At 37.3% G+C, this 20,871-nt stretch overlaps 2 protein-coding genes across 3 annotated transcripts in view; both read right to left on the bottom strand.

Moving 5' to 3' along the window:
• The window catches only part of flvcr2a (FLVCR heme transporter 2a), a 30,061-nt gene extending 21,630 nt beyond the window's left edge, over nucleotides 1-8,431 (bottom strand). Inside the window, exon 1 of one of the 2 annotated variants that reach the window (XM_059353699.1) lies at nucleotides 7,797-8,431. In XM_059353699.1, the coding sequence (XP_059209682.1) occupies nucleotides 7,797-8,366 (570 nt within the window). In that variant the 5' untranslated portion in view covers nucleotides 8,367-8,431. Of the gene's footprint in view, nucleotides 1-205; nucleotides 2,575-7,796 lie in introns of those variants that run through there. The other variant, XM_059353698.1, reaches the window with a different exon arrangement.
• Nucleotides 8,432-12,306: 3,875 nt separating this feature from the next.
• On the bottom strand, nucleotides 12,307-20,797 carry jdp2a (Jun dimerization protein 2a). The gene is made up of 4 exons (XM_059352534.1): nucleotides 20,616-20,797; nucleotides 17,685-17,902; nucleotides 15,623-15,727; nucleotides 12,307-14,913 (listed from the first exon to the last, which is right to left on the bottom strand). Exons 1-4 carry the CDS (start codon nucleotides 20,701-20,703, stop codon nucleotides 14,728-14,730), a joined length of 597 nt encoding a protein of 198 aa, XP_059208517.1. The 5' UTR covers nucleotides 20,704-20,797; the 3' UTR covers nucleotides 12,307-14,727.
• Between the last annotated feature and the right edge of the window lie 74 nt (nucleotides 20,798-20,871).

Here is a 20,871-nt window from a genome sequence, read left to right as displayed (position 1 = left end):
CTGCTGGCATGACATAACATGTATATCTGCCTGTTTTCTGCCACATTTCCATTCAGATCACTAAAGGTGTTAGAGCTCTATTTTTCACTGACACACACACATACACTTATATGATATATAAGTGTATGTGTGAGTTCCAATATGAGAAGTTCCATAGACACACTGCCAAAGACAATTTGAGCCAAAAAGGCAAGCAGAGACACACCTGGTTTCCTAGAACGCCAATGGAGCAGGCAGTGGAGACCTCCTGCTGCCCGAACCACAGGGACGCGAGTTTGGATGGGATGCCCAGGATATAAACAGTGGCCACCGAACACACAAACTGGCCGAACAAGGTCATTGGGAACGTGTCGGGGTCGGCCGTGCCCGTCTTGACCCAGGCCCCGATGCAGTTGAAGGCTGCGCCCACCACCAAAACGTCCCTGAGGCCCCGGTTGTCGATCAGCCACGTGACGGGCAGGATGAGCGGGATGTAGGTGAGGAAGTAGATCATGGAGAGCCATTCGATGCCGAGGGGGCCGATGTTGTAGAAGCGCATGAAGATGTTGCTGATGATGCTGTACTGCAGCCACATGAAGGCGTTGCTCATGGAGTAAGCGCAGAAGATCAACAGCATGATCCATCGCCGCTTGTACAACTTGGTCTCCATCAGCGGGAGGAGCTGAACAGTGTCCAGGGCTTCAGGCTCCAAGGCGTCGCTGTCGTCTCCCAGAGGCAGCTGGCTGTATTCACCCAAACTGGTGCTTTTTCCTTCATTGCCTCCGATCTCACCAAGCACATCCTTCCACTCGTGAAGGAATTCATCCTGAGAAGTCATGTTGCACCCACTGAAACACTTTTTCCTTCAGGCGTCTAACAACTGGAGGAAAGAGCAAACATTTTTCCTGGTGTGTGAGCCGTCTGAATGCTGCGGCAGTTTACCTGACTCGCCCCTCCCACCCAGCAGGTATTTCCTACATACCGATCATAAACAAGCTTAATGTGGCGAATACTGCTTATAAGCCCTTTTGATTTAGCAGAGGTGGCTCTGAGGTGCAGTTTAAATGTAATAATTGACGTTTGGAACACTCTGATCTACACTGACATACCTGACTGATCCTGGTCTTGATAACAACTCTTTAGTCATGTGACAGAAAGTTTAACTTGTCATGTCAAAACTCCTCCTTCCAGCTTATGTAACAGCATCAACAAAGAGCTTGACAGCAGGCTCTGAGTGTGAACATACGGTAGGACAGTTGAAGAGAGAGACTTGATTTTATTGCTAAGTTTGGCACATGACCACACAATGCAAGGGTGTGCACAGAGAAGCTAAAGTCCATGGAGGGTGATGCTAAACAAAGAATGCAAGCTCATCGGAAAAAAGCCTCTTAAAAAAGAGAGAATAGAGAACTGATTTTAAGGTCTGAAGAATATAACTACTGCCTCACGTTTGTACACTTGCAGACTTATGCAAATATGAAAATTAGATTAAATTCTCAATCTTTAGGAATGCCTTTTGTGTCTATCACAATGTCATCGGGTGGAGGTTAGACTCTTATATTTACGCCTAATGTCTGTACTTTATGTCTAAACTGTAACACTTTATAGACATACTATATGTAGGCTTTTTACTGTGTTAAGCAGCAGGGTATGTTAATAAAGATAACTCATACAGGACTGAGTGATTAATGCAACATGTAATGATGAGGTTTCATACAGAATTATTTATAAATTTATACTTCTACACTACATTTTAGGGGCAAATATTGTACTTTTTACTTATTTAGCTGTCAGCTTAAGTTACTTTTCAGTTTGAGATTCAACATAATAAAACATGATAAATCAAAAGTGATTTGACTTTTTTTTTATTAAACCTTATAACAGTATATGAAGTAGAAAAAAATTGTCCTATCTTTACAAAATTAAAACACTGCTTATATAAATGCATCAATACAAATAATCTAATGCCAGATTTAGATTATATAAAACAATCTGAGTGGGTCCATTCTGCAAAACAAGTACTTTTACTTTTGATACTTTGAGTACATTTTGATGCTGATGCTTTTGTACTTTTACTTGAGTAAGTTTTGAATGCAGGACTTTTACTTGTAGTGGAGTAATTCACAGTGTGGTATTAGTACTTTTACTTCAGTAATAGATCTGAATACTCCTTCAACCACTGACTGTATGTGTCCAGCCTGCAGCATGGAGCAGATCTATGAATGGGAGGAGTGAAGGGAAGAAAAGGAGACGCAAAACCTAAAACCTCTCTTATACATTTAAACTGCAAACTCCGATTGAACTTTATGTTCACCCCGGCTCATGAAATCACATTATTTATGCTTCAATGGTGCTGTTGTTTAGATCTGACGTCAGTGAAATGTAGTAGGCGAGTTGTTTAGCCGAGATTGCCTTGTTGGCACTCGCACTAATTCCTTCTAAACAGCGCAATAAAACGCAGATAAAGCGCAGATAAACCGATAGTAAAACAATCCAAGGCTCGTATTTAAAAAACTTTTAGTAGTCGTGGTACAGACTGACTCACGGTTGAAGGTATTCCGTTTCCTGGAAGTGACGAGATACGAACACACGGGCTATTAATATACAAAAACACGACCGAGAATTATTATTCAAATAGCAGTATATTTTTTTTGCAGAAAACGTGGAAAAAGTGAAGAAGAACTGTCAGCTTACCATGGCACGGCAGCATTGATTGATACAGTTACTACTAGACTACACGGACTTAATGCACTGTACCAGCTGAAGATGGCGAAATTGTGCACGTCACCTCCTACTTGGCTCAGCTGCTCCCTCAAAACAAAAAACTTCCAACAGAAAGTGTTAAAAAAATTTACGGAGTAGGATTGAGGCCAGGTCAGGTAGGAGAAAAAAATAATGAGTTTATTTGAAATTATGCATTTTTTCAAGTTTTGCAGGAAACACAAAAAACGTATATGACATTTATTGATCATTTCACTCAAAAAGGATGTGACAAACGATGGCTATTGGCATAGTAATAACACTGTGTGTAAATTATGTAAATTAAGAGAAATAAATGACTTGGGCAATTTTTTGAACATGCCTTTGTGACTTAAGCAAGATATGGTAAGACTTTATTTTGAAGGTGTCTACATAAGAGTCACACAAGCGTGTCAGAAACATGACATGACAAGTATCATGAGCATTAATGTTACTTCAAAGTGTCATTAATGTTTATCATGTATATGATAAACATTAATGACAATGTACAATGTATATCATTAATGATATATCCCATGTCATGTTTATGACACGCTCATGACACTCTTATGTAGACACCTTCAAAATAAAGTGTTACCATATATTGCTTAAGTCACAAAGGCATGTTCAAAAAACTGCCTAAGTCACATTTTATTTTGACTTGGGCATAATAAATCCACTTAAGTCACACACTTGACATAGGCCATTATCTTAAAGGGGTAAAATCACATGATCTGATCAACTGAGGATGTAGGCGATTTCACCATAGGTGGCCGGCATCATGAGGAGATGATTTAGGCAAAAAAAAAAACCTATTTTGACAAAAAATTACTTAGGCGATTATTTTAACAGTGTGACGATATTCAATTATTGTTATTTTAATTGTGGTGAAAACTGGAACATGGTACATTTATATATTTATCTTTATTTATCCTCAATATCATTGCAATGTAAGCTCTCTTTTACAGTGATGTTAAAAAGCACAATTTTAGGGAACTTGTTGCGTTTGTTGTTCCCCGTTGGTGGAACACACTACCAGTTCCTACCAGAACAGGGACGTCCCTCTCGACCTTTAAAAACCTCCTGAAGACCCAGCTCTTCAGAGAGGACCTTCTCTCCTAGCACCACACGACAACTCTACTCCTTAAAGAATCGTCACTAGCACTTATTGCTGCACTAACGCCTCTTATCACACTATATCTTGATTGTTTCCTTTTTTTGTACATCACTTTGGATAAAAGCGTCTGCTAAATGACTGAAAGTAAATGTACATTTGGTAATGAATGCTGACTGTACTTGCAAGTGCTACAGTTAAAACCACTTTAAGTTCTCGCCCCATTGTAAAGAGAATTGGAGGAACTGTAAATGCCACATTAAAGTGGTGTACATAATCTGAAAGCTGTTCTGCTTCTCTCCTGATGACGGCTCGCCTTGTTATTGACCTGTCAATCAAAGGTAGCCACACCCAAATCATACGATTCTTTATCTTCTATTTTCTTCTAAATGGGGCCATTATTTACACTATTAACATCTTATTGTCTTGAAGAAGATTTTTTACTAGCGATTGAGACCATAGTGTTGTCCTAAAAACAAGAATTCTGAGAAGTTTTCTCATTTTGTGTTGAAATGGATTGGCCGAAATGCTTCTGCTGCCGCCATCAGCGCCCCCTGCTGGAATTTTCGGTAGAATGCAGCTTAAGGCACTTCCTGGTTTGCCTCACTGCTCAGACCCGGAGGTTGCCGCCTGGTCTACCACACACATAAGATTGAACAGGTGTAGTGTCCACCGCAGGACACCAAGGAGGAAGCCGCTGATTTAAAAAGATAGTATCACTGCATGCCTGAAGTTTGCCAAAGAGCAACCGGACACTCCATGACACTTCTGGGCTGCCCAGACCTGGTGCAAGAAATGAAAAGAACCTGGTGCTTGCTTCTGAAAGTTGTCTGTCTCCGATATGCAACACGGAGAAACAGCCACAGCTGACAGGTGTTTGTGATTTGAAGATACGTGTGTGCACATTCATTACAGAACATAAGTTGTAATTCACTTATCAAATGATGCTCTTTTTTTGTTTTACCAATTGACTCTGCATATGTGGGGGTAATTGCTGACATGTTTTATGTCATTCATCAAAACGTGAACATCTCTTCAGCTTGTGTTATCCACAGACCTTATTTCAGGAATCTCACCAAAAACCTATTCAAAATCCTCATTGAGTTTGAGAGGTCTGACCCCAGGATGCTAAAATGCTAACTTACTTCCAGGTTTAAGAACTCATTCCTGGGGCGCCCTATTGGGATAAAGTAAATGTCTGTAACACCACAAGGGTTAAACTCAGTTATTGCTGCCTAAAATGCTCCTCCCTTCTTTTTGATCACCCATAAATAATGCCTCCTCTCATCCATTTTGGGTTATTACTTTTGTATAAAATGTTCATTTTCATTATCCAAATAATCAGTATAATTACAAGGCCGATGACCTGACCTGTTTCTTTCTTCTTCGGTCATTCTGAAATAATCCCACCTCTCCCGACTCGGGGGAGATGTCTGCATGTGCTACGGGCCGCAACTGGACTATCTTGAAAGAAATTACATATTGTGCACTAAAAAAACAAACATTTTGAGGCCTACAGAACAAAAATTACCAAATATTTCAGATAACCAAAAAAAAGGGAAACAAAAATGTATTTAAAATTTTTAAAAACAAAATATTGTGACCCTTTAAAGGGGCCCAACCCATAGTTTGAGAACAACTGGACTGAACTACCTAACTTTATATAACATAGTTCCATTTCATCCAGTTATAACAATAAGAAGGTACTAAACCTTTGCTGTTTCTTTCTTTTTTTACATTTTGTTATAGCTACTTCTGCTTAATTAAGGGATCTGAGTACTTCTTCTTAAGTGAAGAATATTTTATTAGAGGCTGAACATAAAGACAGTACAATGCTTAGACAAGCCTCTTAGAATAGTTCAACACAAAAAGGAAAAAATCCATGGACCCTGATAAGCCTTTTCAAGGTAAGGAGGTGCTGGGACTATGCAGATAAGCTGTAACACGTCAGTGGACACACACACACACACACACACACACACACACACACACACACACACACTCCATATGAGTCTGTCTCAACCTCAGGCTATACAGACAATGAAAAGTTGAAGTTTCTGTTGACGCTAACAAACTGCAGAGGATAAAAATGACTTGAATATCTGAGATAAATAAGGACTTTTATAAATAACAGTATTACTCATCAATCACACAGTACAGGATAATACATTCACATCAGAAGCTTGAAAGACCAGACAACCAGGCAAAGTTATTACTGATACAGTAACATTGGTTAGGCATCAAAACCACTTGTTTAAGGTTGTAAAATAACAGGTTTAGGCTTAAAATTCCTGAACTACTTGACGCTGTTATGTCAGTGACCCAGTACATGAAAAAATACATTTCTCACAGGACGCAAAAGGCACACAAACGCAGGTCTCCTGGGTCAAAACCTGGCACCTTTGCCATCCGTCTTCCCTCCAACCTGCACCTTACATCTGATAGGCAACACCATTAACAAAATCTGTGGAGTATCTTAGAAATTCAGTGCATTACTACTCATAGAAATACCTTTATGAGAAAAGGCTGTTCTGGGTATATGGTAGAGGTGTGAATCAGCAGAGGCCCCACGATACGATTGTATCCAGATACTTGAATCAGGATTCGATATTATTGCGATTTTAAGCATTTCGCAATATGGTGAGTATTGCGATCGGCCTACAAAACATTGCGATTTAACTGTTTAACTACATTTTGTGTCCACATTTTTTTTAAATTCAACCGAGAATTGTTTTGTCAAATAAGAGAAAATTCTCAGTCTATTCGTTTCACTTCAGTCTTTTTATTTCTCCACAATGTCAAACCCACAGACTGACCAACAAAGTATTCAGTCAAACTGAACTGATATCAAGCATGTGTGGACGACAACAACTGCAGCATTTTATCAAGCTTTCCTCAACTTTAAGTTTTACTTTAAGCTCTGAATTTTTCTGAATAAAACATAAAAAAAAGCCTAACGTTGAGCTTTATTTCAACAACTTCCTGACACGATATGATGCACATACAGCTATACATTCCTTAGATCTTCTAGTTTCATATGATACCAGTATCTCCAGCATATTCTTAAAAATGAGCCCACTGCGGACGTTAGTGGCGCTAAAATATCGCACGCTAAATATCGATACTTGGCGGCCATGAATATCGTGATACTATGCTGTATTGATTTTTTCCCCACCTCTAGTATATGGACATGGGTGGAAGAATCCTGGTGGGTCCTCTGGGGCCCAACAGCAGCTATTTGCCCGTGGTCAACCAAAGAGATGAATCCAGCCATGCATAGGTTTCAGTGGTGGGAAGTAACTAAGTACATTTACTCAAGTACTGTACTTAAGTACAATTTTGAGTTACTTGTACTTTACTTGAGTATTTCCATTTTATGTAACTTTATACTTCTACTCCACTACATTTAGAGGAAAATATTGTACTTTTTACTCCACTACATTTAGCTGAGAGCTTTAGTTACTTTTCAGATTCAACATGAAAAAAACATTTAATATGATTACAAATTTATAAAACATAACAGTGTGTTCAGTAGTTAAAATTAGTTCTATCTGGACAACATTAAAATGCTACTTATATAAATGCATCAATACAAATAATCTTATAATATATTTAGAACATATAAAACAATCTGAGTGGTCCATTCTGTATAACGAGTACTTTTACTTTTGATACTTTAAGTACATTTTGGTGCTGATACTTTTGTACTTTTACTTCAGTAAGTTTTGAATGCAGGACTTTTACTTGTAGTGGAGTAAATTCACAGTGTTTTATTAGTACTTTTACTTAAGTAAGGGATCCTAATACTTCTTCCACCACTGATAGGTTTAGTTGTAATTCAGGCTATCAATGCAAATAAATGTGCACGTTAAATTATTTCCCATGTGGATTTCAGGACAAACTCCAGTCAAAAAAAGAATAAAGAGCAGTGACTCTTTCCTTGTTGAATTAGAGACTCACTCACCTGATTCCCAAACACTCCGATGGAGCACGCTGTGGAGACCTCATTCTTGCCGAACCAGACCGACGCCAGGCGGGCAGGCATCCCGAGGATGAAGACCTGGGCAAAGGCACTTAGAAACTGTCCGAAAAACGTCACCGCGAACAGGTTGGGTTTGACGCTGGCCACCTTGACCCAGGTCCCGGCGCAGTTGAGCGCGTTGGCCAGAAACGCCGTGAGCCGCAGCCCTTTCTTATCCAGGAGCCAGGTGACCGGGAAGATGAAGGGGATGTAGGTGAGCATGTAGATCATGGACAGCCAGTCGATGGCCAGGGACTCCACGTGGTAGAACTTCATCATGATGTTGCTGATGATCCCGTACTGGATCCATTGGTACGCGTTGCTCAGGGAATAGGCGCTGAACAGGCACAGGATCAGCCAGCGCTTCTTGTATAGACGCGGAGTGACCGCAGAGCCGCTGTCCCCGTTTGGGATGCTGCTGCATTCAATTTGCTCCGCGGCATCTGGAGCCCCAGATCCCAAATGTGGATCATTCTCCAGCGCATCCTGCGAGCTCTGCGTGGCATCTCCCATGTCCTGCTTCTATTAAAACGAGCGCAGATGAAGTATTTTATAATGTCTTTAAAATGACCACAAATAAAATTACTGAATTGACAATGAAAAGAAATATAACTTTCGTTCCATGTGATTCAGGAAAAAACACTCCTAGAGGACCTTAGACTTTCATTGCTAAGGACTGACCTGTTCTCCACAAGTTCACTTTATACTTGAGCTGTAGGTAGGAGCTGACCCGACTTTTACTCCACCCAGCTGCTGAGATAGCACGACAGTGACTCTAGTGGTTGTGGGACACACTTAACTAGTTGTCAATCAACACGGATCATACACAAAAACAAACACAGCATAGCCCGGAGATGAATGGTGTCTGTGGAAGGCTACTTTAGTTTGTTTAATTTTGTATATAATATATATATATATATATATATATATATATATATATATATATATATATATATATATATATATATATATAATCTCTTAATGCAACAGTGCAGATTACCATAGAATTGTATTCCACAATAATGTCTTATAAGGCATCAATGAAAGCAACGAACAATCCATCAGAAGTAGATTTGTGCTGTTCTTAAATTGTACAGTATAGGCTATTGGAAATATATTGATGCATCAGAGATAAAAACACCATTAGAGAGAGGGTGGGATATGACTTAAATTATGGCTGTTAATGGTAATTGGTATGCATATCTGATAATAAAAGGTGAATGAAATATGATTAGAAAAACAAAACACATAAAGCACATTAACCACATTCAAGAAAATGTTAAATGTAGTGGAGTAAAAAGTACAATTTTGCCTCAAAATGTAGTGGAGTAGAAGTATAATGTTACGTAAAATGCAAAGTAAAGTACCAGTACCTCAAAGTTGTACTTAAGTACAGTACTTGAGTAAATGTACTTAGTTTCATTCCACCACTGTTTCACTGTGAGTTGCAGAGTGTTGAAAATATTGTAGAAGTGTCTTTCTTAAATATAATGAAACCTGATGGTGCTCAAAGCGAGTGCCATCTAGTTCCCAAATAGTATTTTTTGATTTTGGGGTGAACTGTCCATTTAAAACAAGATACGTCTTTGTATACTGATCACACAGATTATAGAACTATTGTGCTCTTAGGTTATCACTCCTGCCTCACATGGAAACGCGAACTGAAATGCTCAAACAACAGTTATATGTGACATGGTGAAATGTGCAGATGTTTAATCACATATAGCTCAGTTTTTTATATTAGACTTTTAAATTAACCACATTAACCACATTCAAGAAAATGTGTGACATAATGTAATGGTGGTTTTATATTTGCGGATAAGTCATTTTCCAAATGCTGCTCAGTGTAGTCTAGTGGTGGAGCAACAACAGGAGCAGTCACAGTATGGAAAGAAGTTTGAGCATTTATTCCATATCCGTGATACCAGACGTCAGTTCCCTTCACTAGTTCAACTAGTAAACACTTTAAACCTGACTAGTTAACAAGTAACGTTCAAGGACACTGCAACTAGCATGAGTGAGTGTTTTGGCCCTCACTAGTTAGTGAGTAAACATTTTGAGACTCACTAGTTAACTAGTAAGATAAAAAAAAAATGCTTTAACCTTCTGGAGTCCATCTATTTATTAAAAATTCACATGTTTTATTTACAGTAATAACTTTATTTATATATTATATGTAGACAAGCTGAGAAAGCCAGTTGAAAGTGCAACATAGGAGCTTTCACAGTGTGCCATTTATGTTTCTAGACCGTTTTTAAAATGGGAATTTTCTTTCTACAATGAAAACTATTACTATTTTTAATTTACATGCAAATAGACTTTTTTGTAGTTTTATTAGTTATTTATTTTTTCTGCTGTTTTTGTGTGTATAAATGGTTAAAAAAAGGTACATTTCCATAGACACCTGTGTCTTTTGTTTGTATTTTCGGTTCCTGGCAGCTGTATACTTTGTTAATTAAAATAAAATTAAAAATCTGGAGCCATGCATGTGATGTAAGGACAGACTGAAAGATGCTAAACAGAGACAGAAATTAATGCATAGGAAGTTGACAAATTTGAACCAAAATCTCCTGGACTTCAGAGGTTTAACTAGTTATCTAGTAAACATTTTGGTCTTCACTAGTTAACTAGTTGAAGAAAATGTGTGTAACTAGTCTAGTTCAGCCTACTCCCTTTTTTTTCCGAACCAAAATAATATAAGGAAATGCATATTGAATATTACGTTAACTGGTTCTTATTTCTATCTTATTACTTAAAACAGGGCAGATGCATGTATATGTATAGGGCTTTATATACTGTATGTGTGTAAATGTTTTTGTACATCTGTTTAATGTGGTCTATGTGAGTATGTGTATGAATATGTATATGCATCTAGCCTACGCTGTTTTAGTTTATGTTGTTTATTTTTTTCGGTTCAAAAAGAGGAATTAATAAAATGAAAAATAAAATAAACTATTAAAGTCAAAAGATACTCTGACTAGTTGACTTGTGAGCATTTTGGCTTACACCAGTTCACTAGTGGAGGGCACCTCCTGCACCTACTTTTGTTGATTATTAGTATTGATTATTAGATTATTAGTATGTACACATATTGCAGAGCCCAAAGGTGCAGCTCATTGTCAATATCCAGCAGTGGTGGAAAAAGTATTCAGATCCCTTACTAAAGTAAAAGTACTAATACCACACTGTGAAATTACTCCACTACAAGTAAATGTCCTTGAATCAAAACTTACTGAAGTAAAAGTACAAAAGTATCAACATCAAAATGTACCTAAAGTATCAAAAGTAAAAGTACTTGTTATGCAGAATGGAACCACTCAGATTGTTTAATATATTCCAAATATATTACTGGATTACAATTGATGCATTTATGTAAGCAGAGATATTTTTTTAAAGATATGACTAATTTGATCTACTTAATATACTGTTATGAGGTTTAATTTAAAAAAAAAGTCAAATCACTTTAAATTGATCATATGTTAAATCTCGACCTAATTAAAGCTGTCACTTAAATGTAGTGGAGTAAAAAGTATAAAGTAACATAAAATGGAAATACTCAAGTAAGGTACAAGAAGAAAGCTGAGCTCCCCCAAAACCCATAAGAAAGTTTGCATGAGTGGCAACTTTTAACACGGCATGCTGCACTTTAGGTGTTATCAGCTCCTGTCTTCATCCCACATCTCATCTAATGCAAAGGATAAAGTGAAGGAGAGTCATGCCAGTGAAATATAAAGAAATAAAAGCAGGATCATATAAGGGTCATTCATTTTTTGATCTTATCTGAAGTTTGCAGCTGTAGAAATATTTCCTGAAGTGTAAAAAAAACAAAAAAAAAAAACAATGTGGACACAATATTTTCACGTGTGAAAAAAAGTTTTGTTGCAGCTGTAGATAAATATTTGTTAAGGTGAGAAAACATTTTGTCCCCCTACTGTGCTCGCATTTAGTTTGTAGGCTAGAAATATTTATTTAATCATAGATTAAATGTGCATTAAATGTCAGTATTGGCTCCCATTTGCTATATAATAACACAAAAGTAAGAGCTTGTGAGTAGTTTGATGACAGAATTACAAATGAGGTGAACATAAAATATATAATTCTACTTCATGAAACATATTGTCTATTTCTGTCTTTTCCCACTGTTACATTATGTGTTAAATGACCTCAAATATAACCATTTGACTAACCTAGTGGGTAAAGAGTGGTGCTGGAGAGGTGCAATTTGTATAATAGTTTAAAAAATATTAAATAGTTTATAAATTCCTGCATAAAACTATTACAAATGTGTGGAAACCATTAGAAAAAGTAGATGCACAGGGTTAATCTGGCTGTGCTGCTATCAGCCACAAGATGGTGGTGTTTACCAGAAAGTTTTTCTCATGAACATTTTTACCCAAAACAAAACACACCATTGACATGTTTTCAATTTTTGTCGGACTCAAAAACATTCCGGTAAAAAACAAACTAAACATTTATTTCTTAAGGGAATACAAAATGTATTTTTCTGATAGCTTATATGCCTATATAACATCATATACAAAAGTATAAAAAACATAACTGGTAGTAACATTATGGTAACAGAAAATAAAGTACAATGTAAACAGTCCATATATATATAAATGTGCATACATGACGCCTGCGCCAAAAACTAGGAAAAAAAGAAAAATGATCAACCACTCTGCCACCACATGTATGAAAGAACAGAAAAGATTATGGATGATGAAGGTTATTATGTAGTAATAGAACTTGTGTCTGTAGGTGTAAGGACAGGCTTTAGGAAAATAGACTATTTACTTTTTCGAGTGAGCATTAAACTTAATTTACCTATAAGACTGATCTAAAATTCCTATGATTCCCAGAATGCATTTTAACAAAGGTAAGACACTCCGAGTAATGTTGAAGAAATAGTGCAACCCTCATTAAAGGGACAGTTCACACCACTACCTGTAGTGCTATTTATCAGCCCAGATGGTTTCACTGCAGTGGTGGAAAAAGTAAAAGTACTAATACCACACTGTGAAATTACTCCACTACAAGTAACAGCCCTGCATTCAAAACCTAATGAAGTAAAAGTAAAAAAGTATCAGCATCAAAATGTACTTAAAGTATCGAAAGTAAAAGTACTTGTTATGCAGAATGGACCCACTCAGATTGTTTTATATATTCCAAATATATTATCGGTGATGCATTAATACAAGCAGTGTTTCTCATTTAACTACTTAATATACTATTATGAGGTTTAATTTAAAAAAAATGTCTACTTACTTTAAATGTATGTTTTTTTATGTTAAATCGTGTCCTGACAACTAAAGCTGTCAGCTAGATTTAGTGGAGTAAAAAGTACAATATTTGCCTCAAAATGTAGTGGAGTAGAAGTATAATGTTACGTAAAATGGAAATACTCAAGTAAAGTACCAGTACCTCAAAGTTGTACTTAAGTACAGTTCTTGAGTAAATGCACTTAGTTTCATTCCACCACTGTTTCACTGTGAGTTGCAGAGTGTTGAAAATATTGTAGAAGTGTCTTTCTTAAATATAATGAAACTTGATGGTGCTCAAAGCGAGTGCCATCTAGTTCCCAAATAGTATTTTTTGATTTGGGGGTGAACTGTCCATTTAAAAAAAGATACGTCTTTGTATACTGATCACATAGAGTATAGAAATATTGTGCTCTTAGGTTATCACTCCTGCCTCACATGGAAACGTGACAGTTATATGTGACATGGTGAAATATGCAGATGTTTAATCACATATAGCTAGTTTTTTAGGTTAGACTTTTAAAATTCTTTGTAAATTAGCTAATTATTTTTTGGTTTGGGGAAAAAAATCAATTTTAGTTGCTGGAAATATGTATATTCTGTATAAGTACAGAAGAGGATTAGGGCCAGGTAGAAGAAAAAAGTGAATCATTATTAACTACGAAAAAAAAGTTGAAATGTTGAGAATAAAGCTGAAATACAATGTCAAGAAAATACGTATATAAAACAATATATGTCCAAGAATAGCTCATGTGTGTGTAGGGGGATTTTAGTACTACTACACTGTTTAATATTGTAGTTATTGCTCATTTTATGACATTGATGAAAATCTACCTAACTGTTCGGATACATGTGCCGTTTCTCTGAAAATGTTATTCTGATGACTTATTGACACAAATCTGTGAATATCTTTTCAACTTCACTGAACACAAAAAGTTGACTTTATTCTTGTGATTTCGACTTTTTTTCTGGAAATCATTTTTCAACTTTATTCTCGTCATCTCGACTTTTTTCTCGAACGGCATAATGAAAAAAATCCTCCTCTCATTATTTTTTTCTCCTACCTGGCCCCAATTCTCTCCTGTAATGAAGCGATGGCTCAAGTTAAAAGAAAATATATGGGATATATGTATGGAATGTAAAAGGCACACTATGCAGGAATTGTCGCTCAGGGTGTTTAAACACAACATTCAAACTCGGCCCGTCCTCCCTGATGAAAGCAAACCCCAGATTCACTCTGGTTAGTTGGACAAGCTCTGTCCGGTTGCCATTCGTTGTGCTAAATTTGCTTTTTACGCCTCTGTGTCAGCTATTTTTTTAGCTTTGTGCCTAAAGGAAAACACCCAGAAACGTCAAAATGCAAAGATGTGCCGATAGCTGTGTTGTGTTTGTTTGGTTTGACTTCATACCGACAGTGGCTGGAGCTCTGGTGACCACAACAACAAATAAATGGGAAAGCAAAGAAGACGAACAAAAAGTAAGATTTAACTGCCAAACCAGTGTCCAATGTTATTGGATCCACATTTTGTGGCTCTGTGAGTTAAGGTGGGAGGACTTCTCCAAAGCTAAGTGCTGCTAGTTGGCTGCTTCTTCTTCTCAACTGTAAACTGCAGGATTCACTTGGCCTCCAGCTGCTGCAGCAGGGGGTTGGCCTCGCTCTCCGGGGTTTTGACGCTGTCGGTCCTGACGATACACGTGGGGCGGTGCCGGTTGAGCATGAGGATTAGCTGCTGTCGTTCGAGCTTCAGCTCTTCAATCTGGGCCTTTAGGTCAGAGTTTAACATCTCTAGTCGCTCTGATTCCTGTGAGAGGATGGAGAGGACAGGGAGTGTTAAGACTGAGATCACCAGCTCAAAAAAGATACCGTAGAAATGGAGATGCCTGCTGGAGGTGTGGTATTGAAGGAGCTAATCATTTCCATATTTTCTGGAACTGTAAAATTATTCAAAGGTATTGGGTTGAAATTCATCATCATTTGCAAAATGTATTCTCAATTGTTTTCCCCTTTTTATTTGAAACTGTGTATCTCGGTAACATATTACTAGATGGCTTTAGCTATGCAGACAAGAAATTGCTTTATATTCTTTTAGCAGCAAGCAAAAAGGCCATTACCAGGAGATGGCTCAAACCTGAGCAATCACAAAATGAGGACTGGCTCAACATCATACAAGACATCTACACAATGGAAAAAGTGACTTTTCATCTAAAGTTACAAATGGACTCATTTTACAAAACCTGGTCAAAGTGGACAGAATATGTTAAGCCTACAAGTTCTGATTTTATATAAAACTGTCATTTAACTAACAACGACTGCTGCAAAGAATGATGATAGGAGAAAATGATGATGCTGTGTGATATTGGTACCCCCCACCCCAACTGTTCTTGTTCTTTTTTCTGTATAAAATGTTTAAAAAATTCCTCAATAAAAAGTGAATAAAAAAAAAAAAAGACTGAGATCAAAATGTTACAACAGATATGATAAACATGTGAGGGTTTGAATTAATGACTCACCTTTTGTAGATAATCTGTTCTTTCTTTCTTTTTGTTTCGACAGCGAGCTGCAGCCACTTTGTTTTTCTCTCGCCTTCTTTTCCTCCTGTCTTCCTCTTCATCTCTCTAAACAGGAGTGAAAGGAAAAGGTTTGAGTTTCAACTGTAATGGCGCTGCTGTACACTGGGAGAGTCTGCAAGTTTCAGTACAAAATGATGAAATTACAAAGCTGTATCACCTTCTTAGAGGAGACTTAGTAAACATCGAGGGGACAGCCATGGGCCTTGCAAGTTTGTTTTATTTGTCTATTGTTACATAGAAGCAGTGGTGAAAAGTAACTAAGTACATTTACTCAAGTACTGTACTTAAGTACAATTTTGAGGTACTTGTACTTTACTTGAGTATTTCCATTTTATTTAACTTTATAATTCTACTCCACTACATTTAGCTGACAGCTTTAGTTACTTTCCAGTTTTACTTTCCTTTTTTTTTAATTAAACCGTATATTAAGTAGATGACATCAGTCCTGTCTTAACACATTTTAAAACACTTTTTACATAAATGCATCAATACAAATAATCCAATAATATATTTAGAATATATCAAACCACCTGAGTACTAATACTTTAAGTACATTTTGATGCTGATACTTTTCTACTTTTACTTCAGTAAGTTTTGAATGCAGGTCTTTAACTTATAGTGGAGTAATTTTACAGTGTGGTATTAGTACTTTTACTTAAGTAAGAGATCTGAATACTTTTCCCATCACTGCATAGATGGGTTGTTTGTTTAAAAAATGTTCAGGCACTTTGTGATTGAATGTTCTTTGTAATGGTAATAAAAAAAACAATAAAAATCTATGTATATAATATATATGTGTGATATTTAATGGACTATAGTCGCAGTATGCTTTGCCATACCTTCTTTACTCTCAGTATCGAGAGGTAAACAGAATGTTGACCTAAATAAAGAACTAAGGATGGTCCTACATTTTTTATTTTCTACTAACTTTGCAGACATGTTGATCTTGATTTTCAAACAGCTTAACATGAACAGGGGTGATGGTTTTGTTACAGTAATTTGTACTTTATACAACAGATTGTTTGTCTGTTAATGTTTACAAGAGCTCAATAATAAACTTGCTAAATCGTAACATGTTTATGGAACTTTATACTTCTACTCCACTTCATATTGAGGCAATATTGTTCTTCTTACTCCACTACATTTAGCTGACAGCTTTAGTTACTTTTTAGATCGAGATTTAACATAAGAAACATGATCAATTTAAAATAAGTACGCATTTTTATAAATTAAACCTCATACCAGTATACATATATAGTGGGTGCCTTCTGTATAACGAGTACTTTTACTTTTGATACTTTAAGTACATTTTGATGCTGATACTTTTGTACTTTTCCTTCAATAAGTTCTGAATGCAGGACTTTTACTTGTACTTTTTTCAACACTGCATATGATATTGTCTTATATCAATCCCCTGAAATGAAACAAATCAAAATTGTGTCGTGGCAGACTTTTTGATATCAGCAACAATCAATCTGCTATAGTATCATGACGAAACTTGTGATTTACACTTTAAGAACATTTCTGGTTACTATTATTGTAAAAGTGATTCATTCTTTAGGTGTCACAGTGTGTAACTTTTACAGGACATAACTAAGCATATATGTTTAGCCTCATAGCAACAAATTTATCATATTAAATGTTTTAAAATGCATACTTTTTCTGACACATCCACGATGGAAAGTCTCCAGCAGAATATTTTATAGTATCATGTCCCACTTTGTCCACTAGGTGGAGCTGCTGGTTAAGAGATGAAGAGTTCGGGTGCTTTCACCTCAGGCAAACCTGTTCATGATTTATCAGGCACATTATACACACAGTTAAGCTGGAATCTGTATAATCCGTTTAAAATACTGTATTTGATTTGTTGCATCTGTTCTTTTCACGGTGGTAAATCCCATTGACGTTCAAAAGTCAGTTAGAGAAAAAACATGCAAACTGTGTAAAAACTCAAAAAATCACTGTGTATATGTAGATATTTGCTCCTCAGTGTGTCCTGTACCTCTGTTTTGATCACTAGGGGCCTCTTCCCCAAGCTGTCCAGGAAGTGCAGAGGTGACAGCATTGTACCAAACTCCTGGAAGTCACCAAATTTGAGCTTGTCAGTCAAAGTGGTGGCTGAGATCCCAGCTAGTGGGCCCAGGCTGGGCAGGGAGCCTGCTGTCACAGAGGGATCTGGGATTTGTCCTGGCATCGCGTCAGACTCGGTCGTGACCACAGCTAGCAGGCAGAGGGAGAAAATGGAAGACATACTCAGACGGCAACCAAACCAGATCAATGAAAAGCACATAAAACTCTGTCTGCTCTGCCTGTTATAGTACATACTGGGCCATATTTTATGGTGTGAGGGTAGAAAAAAGCCACGTTACAATAACACATTAGCAGCAAATAGACATGGAAGTGCTTTATTTGACCTACAGTCTGTTACAGAGCTTCAAGAAGGCATTTTCCTGAGGTGCACTGCTTCTTTCTAGCAGTCAGACTTGCTTTACTGTGATGAATTGCTGCTCTGTTACAGGAGCCGGATGCTGAGCCTGCGCTTATATGGCCATTTTATTATTTTGCTTCTTTTTCTGGAATGAATATACAACCATTTACAGAGGTCTTGGCAGGAATTTACCTTATTTAATCCCCAGAGGCCAAAAGAGAGATGAACAAGAGTGTAGAAAGCAGACTGGGACAAATTCCCCTTTATTTCGAGGAGAGCCAGTCACTGCCAAGAAATACCCTTTTCCCCGTGGTTTCCTCCTCATCAGACTTAATGTCAGGGGAGGTAAATGTGGCTGCCAAAATTCAGCATAATGTGGTGAAGTATGAACCCAAATTTAACTTGTGTTGTTTGGTTTAGCCACATGAAATATTAAAGTTGACACTGTTTACTTATAATGTTTTGCACAGAATAGATTTTCACCAATAGCAACTGCCTGGATTTGAAAGTACTGAACATTTAAATGCATCCCAAGACAATGAGAGAGGTGTGTGAGAGCAAAGCCAGCCAAAGACACAGGAAATTACTACAACAGCTCAGCGCATTTCCAAGCCACATGACGCAGCCAAAAACTACTATCTAAGGTCAGTCACTTAGAGACCTGGAGCCCACACTGCAGGAATAAATCAGCAATATGTGACGTAAATATCACTACAGAGAACAGCCTGTCACCTGTGAAGAAGACATACATGTTCATGTTAAGAGAAGAGTGTATGTATGCCAATTATGCATGTACTCAATAGTTATACAGAGGACATGAGAATTGCACGTGGGAATAACTTTCAGTTTTCACACTTCCCCAAACTGCAGGTGAAACAGACGAAGTGGAAGTCTGCATGTCATGCTTATTGCACATGACCTGAGAATTAACCTTAACCCTATATGAGGCCGTTTCAGGGTGTTGTTTTGCTCTTTTTGCACTTTACTCACTGTGTCCTTCAATATGTAAGAGCTCTTTGGAATCACCACAATCATTGCTAGAATGTGAAAAACTGGAAAATGTATTTTGTGCAAGAATAACACAGTTGACATACATTAAAACGCACATTGAATTCCTCTGACAAATTATTTTTTTTAAAATTGTAATAAAAAGTATTTTATATATACAACACTTTCCCAATTGCCTACGCGTGTCATGAATATTGAAAAGGAAAATTGGGTCCCCACTCTTGCAACCCTGTCCTCTCCTCTCTGGTCTGTGTAAACAGCCTGCCTTCCTGTGTGATTATTAGTGAATATTTGTCACGTGACTGTTCATCTCAGCAGAATCAATCAAATCATGGCTTCACAGTGTCGCTGTGGAGCACAAAATATAATGTTTATAACAGGATCTAGTTATTCCAAACATTTTATTTTTGGCGACATTTTAAATGAGACATATAGAGTGAAGTGATTTGACAGAAATACGCAATTTTAAGCTTCGTTCTGGTTCCTTTTTCTAACGGAAAACTTTCAAACCTACCTTCCGTTAAAGGACTATCAAAGAGTTAGAATTTTTGACGATAATGCCTGTTTTAAAATCTTTTGAAGAAAACATCGACTGGTTGTGTTCAGAGGTTTTTAAATATGGTAAAGACAAAAATTGCATTGTAATTACATGTATTAGAAATATTGCTTGAACTTTTCACACAAACACTAACCAAAGCAAATGATAAGACACTTGTGGTTCTTATGCCTAATATAAATATATATAAAGGACTCCTGAGCATAGAATCTGGATCACTGATACAATAGCCTAATATGATATATTATGGTCCACAGTAAAAGTGTGATTAAAACAGCTATTAAACATTCTATAATAACTTTATTATACCCCAAAGGTCCTAGCAGCCAATTAACTTACACTGCTGCATAATAATGATTTGTTTTTAACTTTGAGCACTGTTGCAGGAGAAAGCCCCGGGTCACTTTGAGTGTGTGCAGTGATCTCCCGACCAGCCTGCACTGTCTTGCAGCGTGCATACTGAAGCCATTGGTCAACTTGAAAGCGGAAGTTTTTCTTCAGTGCGGCATTTATCTTACGTAACTTTGTCTTCCCATCAGAGAGCTGCAGTGATAAAACGTTACAGCTTTTCTCTCAGAGCGGGCTTTCGCTTTACATGAACCGCGTTTGAGGAATAAATGCGCAATGTAAAGGACAGACAGCACTAAATAAGAACATTATGTTCTGAGTTGTGCACGCCGTGGCTCCATGTTACAGGAGCATGCAAACAAAGAAAAAGATCTTTCTGTAGCATGCTCAATAAGATGTCAGGTCGACTTTGAACACCGATAAAACACGTCAAACTGCAGTGAATAGCACCGTATAAGCAAAAACACAACACACCGCCTCGCTGCCTGACCGCAAACTATGCTCCTTATGACCTATGCGTGGCGCAACAATGAGCTATTTACTATGTAAAAAAAAATATTCAGCTCCCGACTAGTGAAGTTTTGAATACCGACCTGACTTTGATCCCAGGTGCAACAAATGTCCTTTCTTCTGGTCAGCCGAGGGTCGAGAGTAGATTTTAAAAAGTGGAAATCGTTGCATCAGCCCGATTTAAAACGTGATCCCAATCTGGGAGGATTTGGGAATGCGGAAATTAGGCTATGCCAGCCAAACGTAAGCAGGGATGTAAAAAAGTACATAGTGGGGGCAGAAGTGGGGAAGTCGCACCGCTCCTCCCATAAAGAAAGAGTGAGGCTGCAGACTGTAGCG

This window comes from Centropristis striata, chromosome 16 (assembly GCF_030273125.1).
Source record: "Centropristis striata isolate RG_2023a ecotype Rhode Island chromosome 16, C.striata_1.0, whole genome shotgun sequence".
NCBI lineage: Eukaryota > Metazoa > Chordata > Actinopteri > Perciformes > Serranidae > Centropristis > Centropristis striata.
This window is presented reverse-complemented; position numbering and strand designations above follow the sequence as displayed.

Coding starts and splice junctions, on each gene's coding strand:
- jdp2a (XM_059352534.1), bottom strand. CDS start 20,703: ATGCAACGATTTCCACTTTTTAAAATCTACTCTCGACCCTCGGCTGAC. Junction 17,903..20,615: donor GCACCTGGGATCAAAGTCAG/GTCGGTATTCAA, acceptor TCTGCCTGCTAG/CTGTGGTCACGACCGAGTCT. Junction 14,914..15,622: donor GAACAGATTATCTACAAAAG/GTGAGTCATTAA, acceptor ATCCTCTCACAG/GAATCAGAGCGACTAGAGAT.